The sequence below is a fragment of the Echeneis naucrates genome, chromosome 17 (genome assembly GCF_900963305.1).
Source record: "Echeneis naucrates chromosome 17, fEcheNa1.1, whole genome shotgun sequence".
Classification (NCBI taxonomy): domain Eukaryota; kingdom Metazoa; phylum Chordata; class Actinopteri; order Carangiformes; family Echeneidae; genus Echeneis; species Echeneis naucrates.
The window spans coordinates 21742102-21763214 of NC_042527.1; the positions used below are offsets into that span (position 1 = coordinate 21742102).

Here is a 21113-nt window from a genome sequence, read left to right on the forward strand (position 1 = left end):
GGGGGTGGGGGGGTGGGGGTGGGGGGGGGGGGGGGCAGCCAAACAGAAATAAAACCAGCTCAGAGCTCAACACACCAACACCAGCAGCCTTGTTCAGCAGAAACCATTTAAAGGGCCACTGCTACATTTCCTGCTTTGAGCTGCAGACAGGAAGTAGTTAGCTTAGCATGTTAGCCATTTATTTTGACGACCTCATGACACAGATGAAAGTCGGGGCTGCTCTGTGATTGGCTGCTCAGGTGTGAGGCGTGTGGCTCTACAAACAGCGTGGGGGTGGAGGGGGCGGGGCTGCAGGTACTTGCCTGATTGGTTTATGTCACATCCTGAAACCTGAAACCACGAAGACATGATGAGACGCTCTGCGCCAGAAAGGCCCCGCCCTCTGTCACAGCCGTGGGCGGAGCTTCACACTCTGATAATCACCTTCATGATTATTGATTATCAGAATCTGATTGGTCAGAGGTGCAGTTCTGTGTGTGTGTGTGTGTGTGTGTGTGTCTGTGTGTGTCTCTACCTGAGCATCGATGATTTTCTGTTTAGCTTCAATCACCGCCTGCATCTCAGCGTGGTCTCGCTTTAGCTCCTCCTCCACCGCCATGAGCCTGCACACACAGACCCTGGTGAACCCTGGAGGCGTGCAGAGTGATGTCACAGTGAGGGGGCGGAGTTACCTGCAGATGATGCTCTTCATCTGAGCGTCCTTCTCCTCCTGCTGCCTCCTCAGCTTCTCCTCGCTGTCCTCCAGACGGTTCTTATATTCCATCAGCAGCTTCTGCATCTGCTGCTCCTGAGCCAGCAGCCGCCGCTCGTACTCCTCCAGGCGCCGCCCCGAAGCCCGCAGACGGTCCTTCAGACGTAAGATCTCCAGCTCGTACTGGGGAGATGGGGCGGGGTTAGCTCGTGTAGTAACAGTGTGGTCACGCCTGTCCAGGTGTGTGAGGACTCTACCTTCTCCGTGTTCCTGCCGTCCTCTCGGCTCCGCTCTGCCCTCTCCTCCTCCTTCTCCTCATACTGGCCGTTGTTGAGGACCCAGGCTGCTGTCCGCTCCACCGGAGACATCGCCACCGCCACGGCCTCCACTGGAGACGCCACCTGACCGCAAACAGGTCACACGGTTTGAATATCAAGTAAAAACAACTCAAAACATCCAGAATTGATTGGATAGCTGCCTTCCTGTCTTTACCTGTTGTGGCTGTTTGACGGCGGCCCTCGTGGGCGGAGCCACGTTCTCCACTGAGCAGGTGGACTGGCGGTTTATGTGGCCAGCGGTGGGTGTCGGCTCAGTGTTGGCGCTGCTGCTGCTGCGTAGTGAAGAGCTGTGTGGGAGGGACCGTGGCGTCCGGGCTCCGCCCCCTCCCCTGCTCTGCTGCTCCACCTTCACGATGTGGGCGGTACCCGCCGTTGTGCTCTGACAGGGGATGGCAACCGCTGTGGCCGTCCCGGGCGGGAGGTCGGGCAGCACGTTGCGACGCGGTGTGGAACACTCCTCGCTCTGTGTGCTCTGCCTGCTGCCCAACTCGTCCAGACTGCTGTTGGACGCCACCTGACCTTTGACCCCCACTTGGCTGCCGTAGTCATCGGAGTTGCTGTGGCTGTTGTGCGAGCTCTCAGTGCTCAGGTTCTCTGAGCTGGAGTCCTGCCGCAGCGAGTGGGCGGAGCGTGTGGACAGGCTGTGGGCGGGGTTACTCAGGTGGTAGACGGGGTTCTGGAAGGACAGCGGCTGCAGGCTGCGCTGCTGGCTGAGGGAGGGGTGCAGCGGGCGCCTCACCTGGGGAGCACTCTGCGGCTGAGCGTCTCTGGGCGGGACTTTCATCTGGTGTGGCGCTGGCTGTGGGGTCAGGGGATTGGAATGAGGGTAGCTGATGGGGGGCGGGCCGTGTCCGATGGAGGCTTGAGAGCCCACCCTGCTGAGGCGGGGCGGGGCCTCGTGGTTCGGCGGGGGCCCGGCGGCAGCGTGCAGGCTCTGAGCGTCCTGCAAGTCGACCAACGAGATGCTGCGGCCGTTGGGCAGCAGGTCGCCCCCCACCTCCTGGTCCGAGAAGCTGCTGTGGACGGAGGGGAGCTGCTGACCCAGCAGGGGGCGCTGGCCCCGACTGTATGCCTCCATCCGATCACCTGACTGCAGACTGCGAGCCTCGCTGTGGCTGCAGGAAGTGACACGTACACAGTTAGAGGCCTGGTGGTCCGACTCAGAACCCCCCCTCCCCACACACATATTCAGCAGCCGTCTAACAGGAAGTGATGGCGCTCTGAGACGCAGTGAGGTACGAAGAGGAAGCTGCCGACTGGTTACCTGTCGGCGGGGTCCTCAAAGATTCGCTGTAACCCTGACGACAGGCTGCCACTGATGTTGTGGGTGGAGTTGTGGTCCTGGAATCGTCGCAGCTGCTGCTGCACCGGTGTTGGAGCAGCCAGGCAGCGAGAAATGTCTCCCAGAATCCTCGGCAGCGGGCCCAGCTTGGCTACGGTGGCCTGCAGGAAGGAATTTTCACCCTGGGGTCGTTGTGTGTGTGTGTGGTTGGAATGGAAGCACCAGGATGCAGTGGTGGTGGAAGAACAAAACCAACATGGTGGCAAGAGAGAGTCAGCCAGACAGGAAGTGAACAGAAGGAGGGAGGCAGGAGAGAAAGGAGGGAAAAAAAAATAAGGGAAACTTAATGGGAACAAAAAACAAACCAACTAGAACGACATGCTGCTACTGAACGACCAACAGAGCAGAGCCATGACAGAAGGGGGCGGGGTCAGGCCATGCTGAGGCGTTAATGGGGTGAAATGGTTAAATGAACTGAAGTGACCTCTGCTCCTGATGCTCATTCATGTCCAAATATTCCAGATAATCAACAATAAATCACCAAACATAGAATGATGTCATCAGTCAACAGGAAACCAGACCTGACCAATCATATCGAGTCACGAGTGCCATGTTAACTCAGAGACACACACACACACACACACCTTGTCGAGCTGGGACACGACCTCCCACAGCAGAGCGTGCAGGACGGACAGCTCGCGGCCGAGGTCGATGTAGCCCTCGAAACCCGGCGTGTTGGACAGCGTCTCTGGGTTGGAGATCTCTGACAGGAAACGCATCATCCCCGCCCACTCATGCTCCAGGAAGTCGTTCATGAAGGCCATGTACTCCTCTTTGTTCCCAAACCTGCAGAGACAACACAAACACTCAGTTTACCCAGGCCAGGTCCAGGGAGGAGCCAACAGCTCTTGGCCTCGGTCGCCATAGCAACAAAAGTTCCCATCGCAGCTTCCTTTGAAAATGGCGGCAGTCTGTGTAGGTACTCACTTTGTGAAGTTAGCTAGGTTCTGGATGACCTTGGCAATAAGCGTGAGTGTGCGGGACGTGCGGTCGTCAGGATATTCCTGCATCAGGTAGAAGAGTGACGGCGACATGATGGCGGGGCAGAGGAAGCGCAGGAAAAGGGAGGCGCTGATCAGACGCTTGCTGATGTCTGGCTGGTGTCCGCGGGCAACGCACTGCTGCTTCCATGATGCAAACACCTCCTTCAGCTCCCGGGGGAAGACGCTGGGCAGACAGGGGAAGGGGGGGTCACTTCTGCTGTGTTTGAATTAAAGAGTCTCAACCAGATATCAAAAAAACCTTATCATCACCAACTTCCCCCTTAAATCACACATCTGGATGTCACCCAGGTTAAGGAGTTTCCTCGGTTTACCTCAAATAATATTTGTAATGATTCATCTTTAATCATTATTTAATAACTAATTCAACAGAATCAGTCCATCGATGACCAGATTGATCACTCCTCAGTTGGTATACTGATCTGACCTCGCAGCTCTTAAAACGGGTCTTTAACCCGAACCTTCACCACCATGTTACCATGGTGACAGAGCATTCAGCAGAACCCGCGCTGCCGTCTAAACCGATCACATCAAGGCGCCAACATCAGTGTGGGCCGATCACAGGTCAGACAGCTGTTTGAGCAGCTGAGGGATCAATTAGATCTGGATCATCCTGAAGATGATGGGGGGGTTGTTTGTTCTTGTTTCTATCTTCTTGTCGTTGAGCCGATAGAAGTTTATCGGTTTCCGAGGTGAAGCAGCTGATGATGACATCAGGTCCAGATAGCTAACTAACCCAACATCACCAGTGAAGGAGCACGGGATCTGTTTGTGTGAAGGGGTGTGTGTGGTACCAGTAGGAGTTGATGATCTTGCAGAAGGCCAGCTCACAGCACATCTTCAGGTTACTCTGGTGTTCGGCCAAATCGCTGCTGGAACATCGACTGGGATCAACCTCACAGTTCTCATCCGACTCGTACAGAGCCTTGATGAACTCCCCTGAGGACAGACGGAGACAGAGAGCGTCCTGTGAGATCGGTGATGTCTGGACATTCATCTGTGTCTCTTCAACACTAAAACACTTCATCTGTTTAATATATGAAATGACTATTCAGCCTAAAAACTGGAAATTATTCCAACTTCTTGTTACAATAAGGCCGTATTTTATTTTACTTCATTATATTTTCATTTTGGTGTAACTGAGAACTATAATTCAATTAAACAGCTTTTTTCCGTGGAAACGTTCAGCAGCGTTCAGGATTCACATCAGAACTGTTAGCTGTTGTGGAGATTGAACTAGATTCAGTTTTTGGTTGAAACAGATCAGAAGTGACTAATGCTGTTTAATCATCAATAACTCGGTCTTTTACAGTTCCAGTCTGACCTCGGCCCCTCTGTAACGGACTGAACATCAACAGTCAGACAAAAATAACTACTTTCAAAATAAAGTGCTGTGGATGACGACTGTCAGCTCAGGAAGTTTGTCTGAAGCTGGAAATAAACTCAAGGTGTGTTTGTGTTTGTGCGTCGACTTCAGGAGGTGTCTGTGATGACAGCAGGTCTCCTGGGCTGGTCTGCACTAGACAGCTCAACTATTTTAATCCTCTTTTATCGTAGCTCCGAAATTACGATGATGATGCAGCAGAGTTAAGAAACTAATTTTAAACATCCTGTCCATTAAAAAAAACCCAAAAACCTTTGTTCTAATTCAGGATCCGTCTCCAGGCGCATGCAGCTACAGGAAGTGCATTTCACTCAAACTTCACATCCTTCACATCCATAGCAGAACCCTGTTTTTGAACGTGGGCGTTCTCTACGACAGCAGCAGCTGAGGCCGACCGGCTCAGGCCTAAGGTCGGAGGGCGGACACTCACCGAGGGCGTCGTGCAGATACTTCTGTCCAACCAGCTTCAGATACTCCTCGATGGCCTTGGTGGCCAACGTGTTTTCCCTGAAGATCAGGACGTCATGGTCGGCACAGCGGTCCACCTCTGACATCACCAGGTCTGTCAGGAAGTCCTGGAGAGGACAGGGACGACATGATGGACAGGTCGAGTCAAACTTTACCTTTTACTCTTTATTCCCCCACATACATGATACTTAGTTACAGTGAACCAGTAAAACAATTTGATTTTATTCTATTTGACTGCATTTTTATTTATTTATTAAATGAATAGTCTCAGAATATGTCCACATACTCGGAGTCTGGAGTCCAAATGGAGTCCAAATGGGCAGTGAAATATGTTTTCTCTACAGCAGATTCTTTAAGCTAAGCTGGTGTGTCCTGACCTTTGCCCTCCCGGTGCTCTGCAGGATGTGGACCAGAGCGCAGGCCATCTCCTCCTTGTTCTTGACGCTGATGACGGGCTCCAGCACCGAGCACAACATGGCGTAGTTGTTGGTGACGAACTCTGCGAACTCTTTGTACTGCTCCATAGGCAGGATGGAGATGGTCTGGTATCTGGACTTGATGCGGATTGACGGCCCCCCTCCTTTGGTCTTGCTGGTGGTGGGCGTGCTGACCGGGTACCACTTCTCCACGAACTGCCGGCCCGTCACGCCCGACATGGGGATGTTGACGAGGCCCACGTAGTTGTTCTTGTCCTTCTTCTTCTTCTTGTCCACGTCGCGGTAGATGTGCACGGTGATGCTGTGCACGGCCGGCAGGCTGCAGAAGTCGAAGTACTCGCCCCAGAACAGGCTGTCATGGCGGGTCTTGCTGGTGGTCCGGGCGTACAGGACGTCGTCCAGACACAGCTCGCAGAAATATCTCTTCTTTGGTGGCAAATCTTTAGCTTCGATGATCCACAGTCGCAGCAGGTTCTCCGCTCGGCGACAGTTGTCCTGGAAACACAAGGAAAAAAAAACTGTGTTAGACATTTCATGTATTTAAACACCTCCTTCTAAACCGTCACCTGGTGAGAGGCTGACCACACAAAGGGTCAAAGGTCAAAGCCAGGAACTGTCTCACCTTGTTGGGCTGAATCGTCCTCCTCAGGTTCTCCATCCACTTGTCTCTCTCTGATGCTGAAGAACAGCTGAAGCACTTACTGCCGCCGGAGTAGGTCACCTGACAGGTGGGGGGGGGTTAGTCACATGACAGGAGAGCTGGGTGTCTAATGTGTTTCAGGAGCGTTTGGGTTAGTGAGTGTCACCTCGAAGCAGAACTCCTGTCCCAGGATGCTGCTGTGCAGAGGTTTGATGAACACGTCCTCCTCCATGCTCAGGTCCAGAGCCTCCACCGCGCTGCCCGGGCTCAGCAAAGACTCATGGGAGCTCGACTCCTTCAGCTTGGGAAGCCCACGAGATCTGGGAGACAGAAAATGAAAATGTACATAAGTAATCAGCCGGAGTCCTGCAGAGGAGGGGGAGGGTGGGGACGTCGCTGAGCACGGCGGGAGCTTTTGATGCAGCGCTGCCACGAGATTTTTCAAACTGTTTTCAAACTCCGCCTGCCGTCAACATTGAAGCAGGAGAGCAAAAATACCTACGAAAAACAACCACAGAGCCAGACGAGGGGAGCGCCCCACAGCATGCCCCCGACCCCCACCTCGACCCCACGGCAGAGAGGAGCTCCTCGTAGTGACAGCCCCGCAGAGCACAACGCCGCCTTTATCAAGCTTCCCTGGCAGGTGGTAAACAAGGTCCTAGGACGGCCAATGGCATCAGGCCCTGGGGAAATGTTTCCATGGCAACCACGTCCACAGGGAGAGCGGGCACTAGGCAGAAGCAGGTGAGGAACGAGGCAGGTGTTTAACTCTGAGCAGCCTCAGGGGACGGACGGCACCATCAGACGGGATCATGGACTACAGAAGAGGAAAGCTCTAACACTTTCAAAATAAAGGGCCTAAAGAGCATATTCTGAGAATTAGAAAATAAAAATAAAATAAAAAAATAGATGAGCCGATGATGTAATTCTACAGCTTCACCACTTACCTAAACACATCTGTGTGTGTGTGTAATCCCCCTGCTTATGTAAACCTGGATTAGACCTCAGGCCTGGATGTTGGACCTGTCAATCAGCCCAGATCCCTCCCTCTTTGTATGACTGACAGCTCTGTTATCATTATTTGAGCTTTGTGCTCAGCTACGGTGGCCCCTGAGGACACACCTGATTCCAGATGCAGCGAGAGATTTGACCGTTTCACTGTGGTTTGTCCCCAGAGGCCACCGTACTCTGGTTTCCAGATGTTTGCTGTGTGTGCTCTAATCCCAAATCCCGGTCTGGGACCGTGGACATAGTGGGATGAAGCTCAGACTGCCCCAGGTCCTGATCCGCCACAGGAAGTGTCATGATGGCTGCTGTTCTGTCTCATCGTCAGTGTGTGAGGGAGAGTCCAGAGCGAGGGCAGTGTTAACGCACACACACACACTGTTACTTCTGTTTCAGGAAGGGCTGGTCTCCGCATTACGACAGAAACCTGATCCAGTCTGCTGTCAGAGGAAGAGGACGACGAAGCACTTAGTGCACTCTGCCCACACACACACACACACACACACACACACACACACACACTGTGTGTCTCCCTTGATCACATTCACCTGATCAAATCTTCATCATCTGTTCCAACATGTGGACACCTGTGGGGTTTATGGAGCCAATCAGTCAACTCATTACAGTTCAGACACTGAATTACTTTCCTCACAGAACAAAAACAACAACGGTGTCCTCAATGAGCAACACTCACACACACACACACACACACACACACACACACACACACACTCCTACCTGAACCTGAGAGTTTTGGAGAGTTGAGCTCTTCGAGCTCTCCAGAGGAGAGAAGAAGAACTGTCCATCATGAGTTAGAGCTCAGAGCTGACTGAGAGGATGAGAGAGTGTGTGTCTGTGTGTGTGTGTGTGTGTGTGTGTGTGTGTGTGTGTAAAGCATTATCCTCCTGTCCAGCTGCCTCTACATTCTGTCAACTATAAAGCTAAAACTCCACTCTCACTGCATCAACACACACACACCCTCTCTCTCTCCAGCTCATCCTGTTCATTAAATGACAGGAAGTTAATTCATCTCTTGTTGAATGAAGTAATTTGATTTTCCAGCTTTTCAAGGTGACACTGTTTTTTTTGTCCCTGACTCAAGACTTCTCCAGGTTCTCAAGACTTTCCAGGACTTTTACTTGGCGAGAAGGATGCAAAAAGGAATGCAACAGAGGTGAGGAGAGATTGGATTCACAGACTACAAACACACAAAGAGCCTGCAGATCAGCAGCTGAGAGAACTGTGTGGTGGGGGGCTGAACATCCTGAAAACCAGGGAGGTACAACACAGCGACACCAGGACCAGGACCAGGACCAGGACCCAGACTACGTACATGAGTCACTGCGTAACACAGCAGATTGGTGCGATGAGGCTTTTGGGGACAGTCAGAAAAAGACAGTACCTGTCGGGCTCGGCCGGCCGCAGAGACGGCAGTCTGAAGCTGGTGTTCCTGTCCAGTTTGGTCTGACTCTTCGTCCTCTTGATGGAGCCTTTGAGACGTTTACTGAAGAAACCCTGAAAGAGGAAGGACAGAATGTCAGACTGTGGAAGAGGAGGGAGAGGAACAGGATTTGGGCCTGATTGAAGCAGCAGCAGATCAGCTGATCATCATCTCAGTGATGATGATGAGGAAGCCCCGCCCCCTCACAGTGGTCACATGATCACACTGATCAATCCTTTCAGCTCCTCTGTGATAATAAACGCTATGCAGAACAGTGGCCTCATTTCCTGAGATATTTATAACCTCAACCCCCCCCCCCCATGACTGTGTGTTATGTCCCTGTTGTAACAGGTGACAGGTGTGTTACTGCACTCTGACTGTTGTGTTACTGATTGAATCCAGTGACTGTCTGAATGTAGTGGACCATTGGTGGAGCTTTATTCTGAAGGGACACCAGGAAGTGCTGGTCCACCTCATGAAGGATCAGACCCCTCCTCCTCTGACCTCCGTGATGACCGAGCAGTTCTCCTTTGTCCCAGAATGCACCTGACTCTCCATGAACATGTGATGTATATCAGCTGATCACGTCAGCACCATGAGCCAACAGGAGCAGTATGTCGGGTCGGAGGCGACTTTCCATCCTCCCATTTAGTCCCTAATCTTGTTTGATGAAGTCACAGGAAGTGGACTAATCATAAAGTGGAGAGGAGGACAATAGTCCAGATAACAGAGAAAATTGAATGGGCCGGCCCTGACACGTCTGTTTCTCATCATCGTCCTCCATTAAGGCGTATCTGCTGAGATAGTTCCACCCATCTACTGTGTCTGCGCACACACACACACACACACACACACACACACACACACACACACACACACAGAGCCCCCGTGTTGGACTGAGCTTCCACTTTAAGACTCACCGGTACTTTAAAAGGCGATGAGTTGGGGTTGTCAACGGTGACGCTCTTCTCTGAACCACCCAGACCAGAGATGCTCCTCCTCCTCGGAGATCGCTCCGAAGACACTTCTGCTGAGAGAGGGAGAGAGAGAGAGTGTTTAACAGCCTCTTCCTCCTCCTATAAGCACCATCATCATCATCATCAGGGACGGAGGGTGGCGAGGACGTCAGACATGGAGGAGGTGGAGTGGAGACAGATTCCGTCGACATGATTGTAGCATCTCCAGCAGGTGGAAAACTCAAACACACAAACACAAAGGAGGCTTAAACTACTCAATATATTGATATTTGATCAGATCAAACTTATTGATCTCTCCACTGCTCTGAATTTAGACAGAAGGGGATTCGACCACTTATCATCCAAAGACGCCGTCCAATCAGCTGATCAATCATCAGTGACATCACAGAGAAATGCAGGAAACTGGTTACTGAATGTAAGTCAGGCAGCAGCTCTGACTGGTTTATTCTTGTTGGTTTCCAGGTGTCTGGTTCCATCTTTATTCCTGATCCTGATGGGGGATCAGAGGAAAATGCTGTCTGTTTAAGACCGACACAGCTGAACCTCCTCCACGTCTCAGCTGGGCCCAGCAGGAGGCCACAGCCTGTCCTCCTCGGTCCCTCCGGTGACTCTGGCTCGTCTCCAGCTTCATTGATTTGAAGCTAATTTTAGATGCTCTTCTTTCAAGTCGCTGCCGTTCTTCATCAGAGCCTGGGAATCTCTCAGACCAGATCTGAAACCATCATGAGGCTGTTAACAGCAGCCAGGAAGCTGCAGCCGATATTCAGCTCAAAGTACTCCGCCTGACACTCCCAGTAAAACAAGAACTGGTTCAACTGGGAGAGGTGGTTTCAGTCAGAGGATGCCTCATAAATAAACCCAGTTAAAGTTTGCTTAAAAGACAAAGTCTTATTTTATATGATTAGTTTTTAAAGTTTCTTTCGTCCTCTTTTGTCTCAGACATCATAAATGTCACGAATAACTAACTTGGTTCATCAGTTTATCACTGAAGTCAGTTTCAGATTGGACAGATCAGCTGATTGTGCAGGTTAAGGAGGAAACAGGAAGAACCATTGGAGAGCAGCTGACAGAGGAGGAGACACTTCCTGTGGAGGTTAAGGGGTTCTGTGCAACACCCTTAGCTAAGGGCTAACTTCACCTTAAGTGTTACACTTAAGAAAACAGCTCACGTCTAATACTGGTTACATTTCCTGCTGCCACATTAGAAACAACCTCAAACTGCCGAAGAGTATGTCCTGAAGTTTATCAGCAAACTCTACAGTTTTCAGACATGGGACAACACGGGCACCGTGAGGCGTTCACATGACATTTAAATGGTATGGACACACAAACTGGAGCGGCAAACATCCCTCAGAGCAACAGAGGTACAGTGAACGCAGCATGCAGCAGCAGTAGGCATTTATCAGCTTGTGGCAAAGAGCTGGATCAAGTTCCAGCTGCAGGAGGACGCTCGCTGCATGCGACGCTGCGAGGGAGACGGGTCAAACTTTCATGCACACTCCCTCCCCCCTCCCTCACCCATCTACCCCGAAGAGGGGAAAAGAGGAACCATGATGACCACCATTGCACCTCTTCTTCACCTCCAAGACAAAGTTGAGGCAACATGCCGCAGAAAGCCAGGTATGACAGGTCGGTCACATGACATTGACAGAAGCACAGAGAGCATGGCGGGGGGGGGGGGTATCTAGGGGGGGAGAGAGGAAACGATACCTCGATCACAGCTGTTCCCCATCATCTGAGGAGAGGACACACACACACAGAGTCAGACAGGATTGGCCGAAGCAGCCACCACCTGTCAGCCAATGGGGTCAAGCTGCAAACGTCCGTCTTCGTCCCGTGAACATCCTCGACTTTGGCGTCCTCCCCCCTCCCCGACCTGCCTCTGCCTCCTCAGCACCGCATCCTTCCTCCTCCTCACAGTCTCTCCTCTGCCATCTCTGCCCTTCTGCCTCTCTCTCTCCACTCAGCAGTAATACTAACCCTCTCTCTCTCTCTCACACACACTATTTTACTGCATTTATTCAATCAATCCCTCCAGCTACACTGTTCTGCTCTCTCTCCTTTCTCACATCTTCCTGCTTCCTCTCTGCAGACACTCCTCTCTCTCTCTGCAGCTGCTCAGTGGTAGCTGCTCTCTCTCTCTCTGTCTCTCTTCTTCTTCTCTTCTCTCTGGAGCTGTATTTATCACTGCACTCGCAGGATAATTACTAAATAAGTTTCCCCTCAGCCGACTGATGTGGGACACAACTCTGGAGTCCTCAGCTATTAGCTGTGTGTGTGTGTGTGTGTCAGAGTGTGCGCTCATCCTATCACATCAGAGCTGTTATTTTACTGTCTGTTACTCCAGATTCAGGTTGTGACAGTCTGGTGTACGAATGAATATTTAGACTGACCTTTAAATGTTTACAGAATGATTTATTTCATTAAAAATATCAGAATATGGTCAAAACTGCCATCAGGTAAAGATGGCCACCGCCCGGTGGCGCCCTCAGACTGAACAGCTTCACCATTGCCATCCTGGCAGTTCCTGACTCCGCCGCGTGAAGCCAAGATAATCCAGAGATGGTGAAAGAGGGGGGGGCCTACATACCTACACCCGTCATCAAAAGGGCCATGCCCCCTTCCTCGTGGTCTGTAGACAAACTGTCTGTTTTAGCGTCATGGTTCCCACCTGGATGTTGATTGGTTGAGTCGCTTATCAACTGAAGTCAGTGCGTGGGGGCGGAGCATTAAGGCCACATCCATACACCTGCCAATCACAACTGTCAATCATGACATCATAGTCCTGTAAAATGGTATAAACTAACTTCAGCATAACAAAAACAACCAAGAATGTCAGAAAACAACTTCCTGGTTTGTCCTGTCCTCTAACATGAAGGGGGTGGGGCTTGTCATCTAGACTGACAGCCAATAGCAGTGCAGGGCTGAACTGGGATGCACTGTGATGTCACACAGGACAATAAACATGGCTCAGCTTTTCCATGGTTGTTTTTAGCTTCACTTAGAAACCAGAAGCAGAACATCTCGACTCAGAGGAAGAGGAAACAGTCTGAGGCAGTCCGACACCACAGTGCTGCGCTGCTGCCCTCTGCTGGCCAAACACGGGCCCAGCAGCCACAGCGGGACCAGGAGTCAACCTGCTGAGTCATCCACCCAGAGACAGACGGTGCAGAGCACTTTAGGGGTCAAGTCTGTGACCTTCAGACCTGGACCACGATCAAACAGAAACCCACAACCAACATCTCAGCCCTCCTGTTCCATCAAGCCCTGAGGTCTGGGTTTGTTGTGCTCTGTCGTAGAACTGCACCTTCTAAAACCAGAACGGATGAACGTTAGAGCCTCATTAATTCAGCTGCTGTGTCTTTAATTATAACGAGGTGACTCAGACCATGCAGGATCTGTGTCTGGGTGGAGGTGACCCTGCTGAGATGATGCATTCAGGTGCAGCTTCTCTTAATGTCAAACACTGACACTGGTTCTTTTAAAGTCTCCAGTGCCGGGGAATCAAACTGCCGCCCGTCTGCTCTGTGATGCTCAGCCCTCTCAGGGCTTTCCTTCATCCTGCTGTTAACAAGATATTGATCAGAGGAGGCTCATCGATCAATACAGACAGAGACTGTGACCTTCAGGGTTTGGGATCCTGACTGGAGACCAGCAGGCCCATCGTCCAGCTGCTGAGACGACATCTGGATTAATCCGCCCTAAGGCAGCGTCTCTGCTGCTCTCAGGCCGCCTGTGTCATCAGAACAAGTTTAGCCAACTTTACGGTAATGAGATATGACGACAATTGGAAAGGAGAGCTGCTCAACTGGAAGGTTTTCCCGCCGTTTACTTAAGGGTCCATATTTATTATTTATAACTAAACATCTTCATTTATATTAAAGGTCCATCTTTAAATAAATGTCTTTTTCATCAAAATGATCAGTGATGAGCTGTATGTTGCTCCACACCCTAACATAACATTTAAAAAATCCATGTAAGTACAGTTATGTATCTAACATTATTATCGTTCATGTGTCAGATCATAACTAACAGAAAGGCTCATGTGAAATGCAGCTAAAAATAAGGCGTGGATCTGAGAGAGGAAGCTGATTAGCTGTTATCAGACATCGTCCATCAGTCTGTCTCCTACCACAAACAAATGCCTCGGGTTATTGAAGATGTCTGTCTTCAGATTCATTTCAGCGACTTCAACCATTAAGATCATATCCCATCAGGGACGACTGAAAACCCTGAAAGCTCAGACCTCATGGAGTCCCAGCTGGACTCTCTTCTCTCTTCTCAGTCCCCTCACATTTCCTTCCTCTTTAAATCCGTCCTGTCAGATAATAAACAACCTGGTCACGTGAGTTCATAGTCTCTGTCTTGAGGACAGTTCAGTGCCGATTGTCTTTTAGACAGCCGTAGTTTGCGTTGTGCTGCTGTGCGTCTGCTTCTGACCTTTGACCCTGACTGCACTGAGAGCTGTAACAGTGGCCGGTCTGTCTGGGCTCAGCACAGCGCCGTGGGAGGAAGAGGAACGGGCGGGTGTGATGTAATCAGAAAGCAGTGTGAGGAATGCTGGGAATGTTTGAGGGTGAAACCCGTCGCACTCTCAGGCAGTGAGGAGCAGACACACCTAACACACAGGAAGCAACCACACAACTCCGCTAATCTGTTGCTCAAACACAACTCTGTGTCAGGGAGGGTGGAGAGAGAGACACACACACAATATTGTGTGTGTACGACCTCATTTCCTAAGGGTGCCATCATCTCTGTCCCTTTACAATAAAGCTCCAGGAACAGAAATCAGAGAAACAGTCTGTGGGCCCCATCAGTGATGACATCATGATGACATCACTGAAACACTGACAGTAATTTTGTCCTGATCAGGATTGGGATGTGATGGCCTCACCTTACCCAACAAAGGAAAGATAAACCAGGATAAATCAGATCTGCTTTCACAACAAGGCTGCAAGAATAGTCTGTGTGTGTCTGTGTGTGTTTGTGTGTGTCTGTTTGTGTTGTCTCCTCCTCTCACACATTCCTCTGGATATATTACAGTCACCAGTTCACTGAACTGCCTCTCTACAGGTTTTAATGGTCGTCATGGAAACAATCAATCTATGTGAATGAGCCATTTCATTTTCGTTCGGAGGGGGGGGCCTGTCCAGCGGTGGACCTGTCCAACTGTGGACCTGTCCAACTGTGGACCTGTTCGGAGTGGGGGGCCTGTCCAACTGTGGACCTGTCCAGCGGTGGACCTGTCCAACTGTAGACCTGTTCGGAGGGGGGGGCCTGTCCAACTGTAGACCTGTTCGGAGGGGGGGGGCCTGTCCAACTGTGGACCTGTCCAGCGGTGGACCTGTCCAACTGTGGACCTGTCCAACTGTAGACCTGTTCGGAGGGGGGGGCCTGTCCAACTGTGAACCTGTCCAGCGGTGGACCTGTCCGGCGGTGGACCTGTCCAACTGTAGACCTGTCCAACTGTAGACCTGTTCGGAGGGGGGGGCCTGTCCAACTGTGAACCTGTCCAGCGGTGGACCTGTCCGGCGGTGGACCTGTCCAACTGTAGACCTGTTCGGGGGGGGGGGGGCTGTCCAACTGTGAACCTGTCCAGCGGAGGACCTGTCCAACTGTAGACCTGTTCGGAGGGGGGGGGGCCTGTCCAGCTGTGGACCTGTCCGGGGGGGGGGGGGACCTGTCCAACTGTGGACCTGTAGACCTGTTCGGGGGGGGGGGGGGACCTGTCCGGCTGTGGACCTGTCCGGCGGTGGACCTGTCCAACTGTAGACCTGTTCGGGGGGGGGGGGCTGTCCAGCTGTGGACCTGTCCAGCTGTGGACCTGTTCGGAGGGGGGGGGGCCTGTCCAGCTGTGGACCTGTCCAACTGTAGACCTGTTCGGAGGGGGGGGGGCCTGTCCAGCTGTGGACCTGTAGACCTGTTCGGGGGGGGGGACCTGTCCGGCTGTGGACCTGTCCGGCGGTGGACCTGTCCAACTGTAGACCTGTCCGGCGGTGGACCTGTAGACCTGTCCAACTGTAGACCTGTTCGGGGGGCTGTCCAGCTAAACCTAACCCTAGAACCCCCCCAACCCTCCTGTTCTTATTCCAGCACTTCTGATCCGGATCGATACCCGATCCCGGACTAATCGATCGTCCCAGTCCGCCTCAGACCGCCTCAGACCGGGTCCAGTCTGATCCAACGGACGGTGTCTCGGAGGAGCTGCGGGAATCTGCGTGAGGCGTCTCCGCTCCTCTTCAGCACGTGTCGGCCCCGCAGAGAGCCGCCAGAGTCCGGCTACAGACCGAGCCCTGACCCGGTCCGGTGGATTAAGAGAGTGTTTAAAAGAGACTCACCCGGAGGATCCATCAGCGGAGACAACAGGCGGACACACACCGAACTCCACAACACACAACTCCGACACAGGCCTTCAAAATAAAGGTCTTTACAAACTCGCGGTCGTGAGCGGAACTTTGCAAACATCAGATTTCATACAGTTTTTTTTTTTGTTCCAATGCTTTAAAAACTCATATTTTTATCATAATCCAGTCTGTTGCTGTAAATAAATACGGATATAAACGATGAGGGAGTGTAGCAGGAAAAGCAGGAACAATAGCTGAAACGTTTGAAAAGAAGCAGAAGGAAACTGATTTTGGAGGAATTCAGCTGCTTTGGTTCTCTAACAGAGAGACTTCAATCAGACATAGAGTCACACTGACATGCTGCCTGAGGCCACGCTTTTACAACACACACTGTTTAATTTGGCATTTACAATACGCTTGTTTGCTGGCTTTTATTTTGAAGGAAGGGTAGCAGGTCGTGTGGTTTTAATGTGAAATGTCTGACAGGTGGAGATCAGACTAAGGAATGCAGCAGATCCAGAGCGAGTCAGACACAACACAGCACAAAATAACGCAACCCTGACACAACAGGCTTTATATCACAGGAGCTTAGATCACAGTCTGAAAAAATAATCCAAATCAGGGTCCCTGAATGCCTCACACAGCTAACTGAGCCACTCTGAGCTCTGTGGGGTCACGACCTGCAGCCGGCAGGAAGTCACCTGTGCTCTGCTGCAGGTGAGAATGTAAGAGTATATCTGGGGGAAGGCGAGACGTTCAGGTGGCTTCTGGGCATTTTCACACACAGATGGTTTTCCTGTCATCTGAATGTATCTGCATCATCATGACACAGCTGAACTGAGGAGGAGGGACAGTTAAGGTCAGTGTGACTGTCTGTCCAGCTCAGCCTGCTGCTGCACAGAATCAGAAGAATTGGCCAACCCGGGAGCTTCTTATTTCTTCTCTTTCTTCATTATTATACTTCCCACTCTGGATCTTTCACCCAGTTTCAGCACAGTAAGCATGTTTACATGACACTGAAAAAAACTAATTATTACTTTAGTCCGACCAAAACTGGGCTTTTAAAGTACATGTAAACACGTTAGCTCGACTGAAATCGAACTTAAAATAGTCGGACTAACACACCCAGTCGATCTGCTGCTGTATCTATACAGTCGGACTGGAGGAGGTGATCTGCACATGTGCTACAGTTCCGTAAAAAGATATGACCCGGAAGTTGAACGGCAATTAAAACGCAAACATAGGAGGTCAAACAAAAGAAGCCATCTAACTGCTAACACATCCAACATGACAAAAGCTCATTTTCGGACAGATGCAGAGGCTAACTTGTTAGCTCACCGGTCTTTTCACCTCTGTTGTGGTCTGTGACATCACAGGTCAATCAGTAGTGGCCCGTTACCCACAAGCCCGACACTTATCGGAGCGGAGGAGACATTATTTCAACAAATAAATTCACTCCTGTGCATGTTTACTGGGACAAGGACAGAAGTCCAAGGTTCAACATGTGCACCAGTACAGCCTCAAAACCAGTACAGATCCAGTACAGGTCCAGGGTTAAACCAGGACAAACCAGTACAGATCCAGTACAGGTCCAGGGTTAAACCAGGACAAACCAGTACAGATCCAGTACAGGTCTTAACAGGTTTAACTCCAGTATAAACCCGGTTTAACTCCAGTACAAACCCAGTTTGAACTGGTTGTTGGAGCCTTGTTGCGGGAGCTGACTGGGTACATTAACATATAAATAACCTCATCCCCCCTCAGCCAGGGGGTGAGAAGAGGTGAGTGGGCAGAGGATTAAGGAGGTCAAGGAATGAATGAGCTTCTCTGTGGCTGAATGAGCGGGACAGGCAGGGAGGGGGGCAGGGTAGTTAGGGTTAGTGTGGGGGGGTAAACTGCTCTCTGTGATAAAAATGAAAGATTTTAAATGTGTTTTTCTACATTTTTCCAGAGCCAGATCTGGTTTACACACATAAAACCAGGTCTGGACCCCTGCAGCTTGGGGGGATCCCCTGGGCCCCCCCCCGGGGCAGTGGGGTCAGCCCACCTCCTTCAGATGTTGGGACACACAGTGGGCGCTTTGTCCTCAGACATTCCCCCTCCACAGCAGGCATTCCCCACACAGAAAGACAAAATAACAGGCTGCACCCGAACGCCTCATTATGAGTTAGAGAAACATTCACCTGCCTCTGCAGCCAGAGACACACAACCAACAGACCAACAACACTGAGATCACTGTAAAAACTTCACAGATGCAAAACTAAAGTAAAGACCGTGATTATCTATCAGACTGCTCACACTCCAAACTCCACAGTCTGAGCACAACCGTCCTCCTTCTGACTTTAGCACACGTCCACAGCACTGTTACATAGTGATGGCTCTTACCCATCATGGTGGTGCCCTCTGCCTGAAACTCAGGGAACTGTCCTTCTGAGGGGACGCTGACGGTCCTGCGGAGGCTCCGCCCCTTGGCGGAGTCTGTGGGGCTCTCCTGAGCATCACCGGCAGCCTGTGGTTGGGGGGGGGGGTTACTGTGTTACAGGGTCTGTACAGGACCTTACTCTGACTCTACATCAGAGTTTTGTTTTAAAGTGTCAGTTGGCAGCGTTGTGTTGGGGGGTTCTGACCTCATCATCCCTGTTGAGCAGGATCAGCTGGGTGTCGGTCAGGATGCAGTACTTCCTGTCCCAGGCGCTGTTGCTGGTGTACGGACTCTGGCCGCAGGAGAAGCGGTGAGCAGGAGGGCCTTTAATGTCTGGAGGCAGAAACAGAGTGTGTTAGAAAACATAGATCTGGCTTTGGGGGGGTGCTGTTCACCCCACCTCAGAGTCATGGGACACTGAGCTGAGCCGGGAGAGCTCCAGCTGAACCAGCAGGGGGCAGCAGGGCTCTACAGCTCAGGCTCATCATCCCAGAGCAGGGGAAGGTGGGAGGAACATTAGAAATGAAAGCCATGTCAGGAAGAATCAGCAGTGTGGTCTGATGTCAGCTGACACCACAGAGCAGCAGAGGTCAGAGGTCAAATCACTGCATGTTAGAGGGGAGGGGATCAGCTGACTGTTCCAAAACCTGGAGCATGTGTAGACGAGTCCAGCTCTGCTTTACCAGGAACCTTCAGGTCAACATGAAACCTTTTCACTTCTACACTAGTCCCTGTTGGGGGAGGGGGTTACTGTGTACTGTGTTGTGGACCAGGTTCTGGTACAACAGGGTCTCAGACCTGACCAGATCCAGGATCTGAAACTAAAGAAAACACAAAGAAGATTTCCACGACAGGAACACGTGTCTTTGTTTCAGACAGTACATCAATGTTAAGTGTTGAACAAAAGCTGTGTGTGTTTGTTTGTGGCGGGTCTGGTCAGTAAACAGACTTTCACAGTCCACGGTTGTGTGGTTCACACTCCACACACACACAATGACTGTAATTGATGATGGATGTTTGATTTGCCACATAAATTGTGTGTCGGATCATTTGAAGGTCTTTTTCGCCCTGTACGATTGTGATGTTGGAGTGGGCGGAGCTAGGGGCTCCAGAGATGTTGATGCTGGTTTCCAGATAAAGGTCCAGAGACCACACAGAGGTCTACCTTTTGATTAGATTGGCTGGTACCTCTCACCTCAGACACTCAGAGAAGGAGGAAGCTATCTGCAGCTGCACTTCTATATTTTAAAGCAGTCGCTGACAGTAAATCAGAGAATTGGGGAAATAAAGAAATCTCACTAGTGAGGCTGACATGGCATCAGTCACTTCAGGGGAAACTGATGGGACGTCCTGGTTATGTGGAGACTCGGGGACCTGAGGGTCCTGCTCCTCTCTGGAGGCTGGTTTGTTGGAGGGGAGCAGAAGGTTTGTGCAGGAAGCAGCTGAGCATCGGCCTATTTCTGGATGCATACTAAATCATCCACGTCAAAGCAACGAGTCCAGGAACCCCTGAGAGATGTGAGGGGACTCACACCTGCTCCTGCTGAATGAGAGCGCCGCAACCAAAAAGGCAGGAAAGAAGACTAATTGGCCAGTTTTCTGTTCTGTCTCCAAGCCCGGCTAATTAGCAGATCCCAGGTTGAGACATGTGGACGCCTCAGAGCTGAACAAAGGCGGGAAGCAGGGACAGGATGCCGCTCCTCTCCCTCCGTCTCAGCTGATGATCTGCCGGCTGCTGCCGTTACGTAACCGCTGCTACCTGCCTGAACCACCGTCCTGCTTCAGCCCAACATCCCCCAATCATCCACTGAGTACGGGACGAACTCTCAGGACCTGAACTGGTCTTAAGACAAGACAACAAGCCAACACTTAAAAACTCTGCCAAACCCGAGCTGCTTCCTACACATCTTTAATCTGAGACGATTCCTTCAGACAAACACAGGAGGCCACAAGTGTGTGGAGCTTCCTGCTTCCTGCAGGAAAACGCTCAGTTTCCTCTGTGTTGCTCCATCCGATGAGCTGAACTGTCTGCACAAACACTCCTGGATGTTACAGGGACGACTGAGCTCCAATGTGGGGCCACAATCAGGCCGACATTTGTGACAGCAGTAAATATGAGTCTTTGTAGTCCTACAAAGAATCACGCACAGCCTTCTCAATGGAGATAATGCTAAATACATAGAACATGTAATTTTATGTTTGAATCCACCTTAAACTGATTACTCAACAAATCTCTGTAGATAAAGTGGTGCATTTTATTCTTCAGACTTTGAGCTTGTTTTTCTCAGAAACAGACCAAACTAAAGGACACAGATCTGAGCAGAAAACCAAAGACCTTTACTCTTTTACTTCACCAAAATAAGGACAGGATTTTACCCACGTTCCTGTGTGCTTCATTTAAGTCTCGCTGAGGTTCATGCGTGGCTTCAGACTATTTTGAGGGAGCAGTAAATGGCTCAGGCTCCTTTTTTAAAACTATGCTGCAGTTTTACTGTGTGAGCTGAATCAAAGCAAGGCGGCGGCCCACAGGAAGTTTTCTCTGCTGCCTGCACAGACGGACAGATTAAGGGTCTATATTTGTCCGGGCCGCTGGATGATCCATGCCTGGTGAAAGGTCAAAGCT

At 51.0% G+C, this 21113-nt stretch overlaps 1 protein-coding gene across 8 annotated transcripts in view; it reads right to left on the reverse strand.

Annotated features, from left to right (window-relative positions):
• Positions 1-21113, reverse strand: part of rasal2 (RAS protein activator like 2) — a 34938-nt gene that overhangs the window by 2139 nt on the left and 11686 nt on the right. For 2 of the 8 annotated variants that reach the window (XM_029524313.1, XM_029524317.1), the window contains exons 2-17: positions 18696-18823; positions 18454-18577; positions 9668-9777; positions 8709-8821; positions 6468-6621; positions 6284-6382; positions 5602-6156; positions 5187-5331; positions 4167-4311; positions 3299-3538; positions 2956-3157; positions 2294-2493; positions 1184-2144; positions 949-1092; positions 672-874; positions 515-602 (exon numbers count right to left, since the gene is read on the reverse strand). In XM_029524313.1, coding sequence (XP_029380173.1) covers positions 515-602; positions 672-874; positions 949-1092; positions 1184-2144; positions 2294-2493; positions 2956-3157; positions 3299-3538; positions 4167-4311; positions 5187-5331; positions 5602-6156; positions 6284-6382; positions 6468-6621; positions 8709-8821; positions 9668-9777; positions 18454-18577; positions 18696-18823 — 3611 coding nt within the window. Of the gene's footprint in view, positions 1-302; positions 331-514; positions 603-671; positions 875-948; positions 1093-1183; positions 2145-2293; positions 2494-2955; positions 3158-3298; positions 3539-4166; positions 4312-5186; positions 5332-5601; positions 6157-6283; positions 6383-6467; positions 6622-8708; positions 8822-9667; positions 9778-11434; positions 11530-16062; positions 16110-18453; positions 18578-18695; positions 18824-21113 lie in introns of those variants that run through there. The other 6 variants (XM_029524316.1, XM_029524315.1, XM_029524314.1 and 3 more) reach the window with 6 other exon arrangements.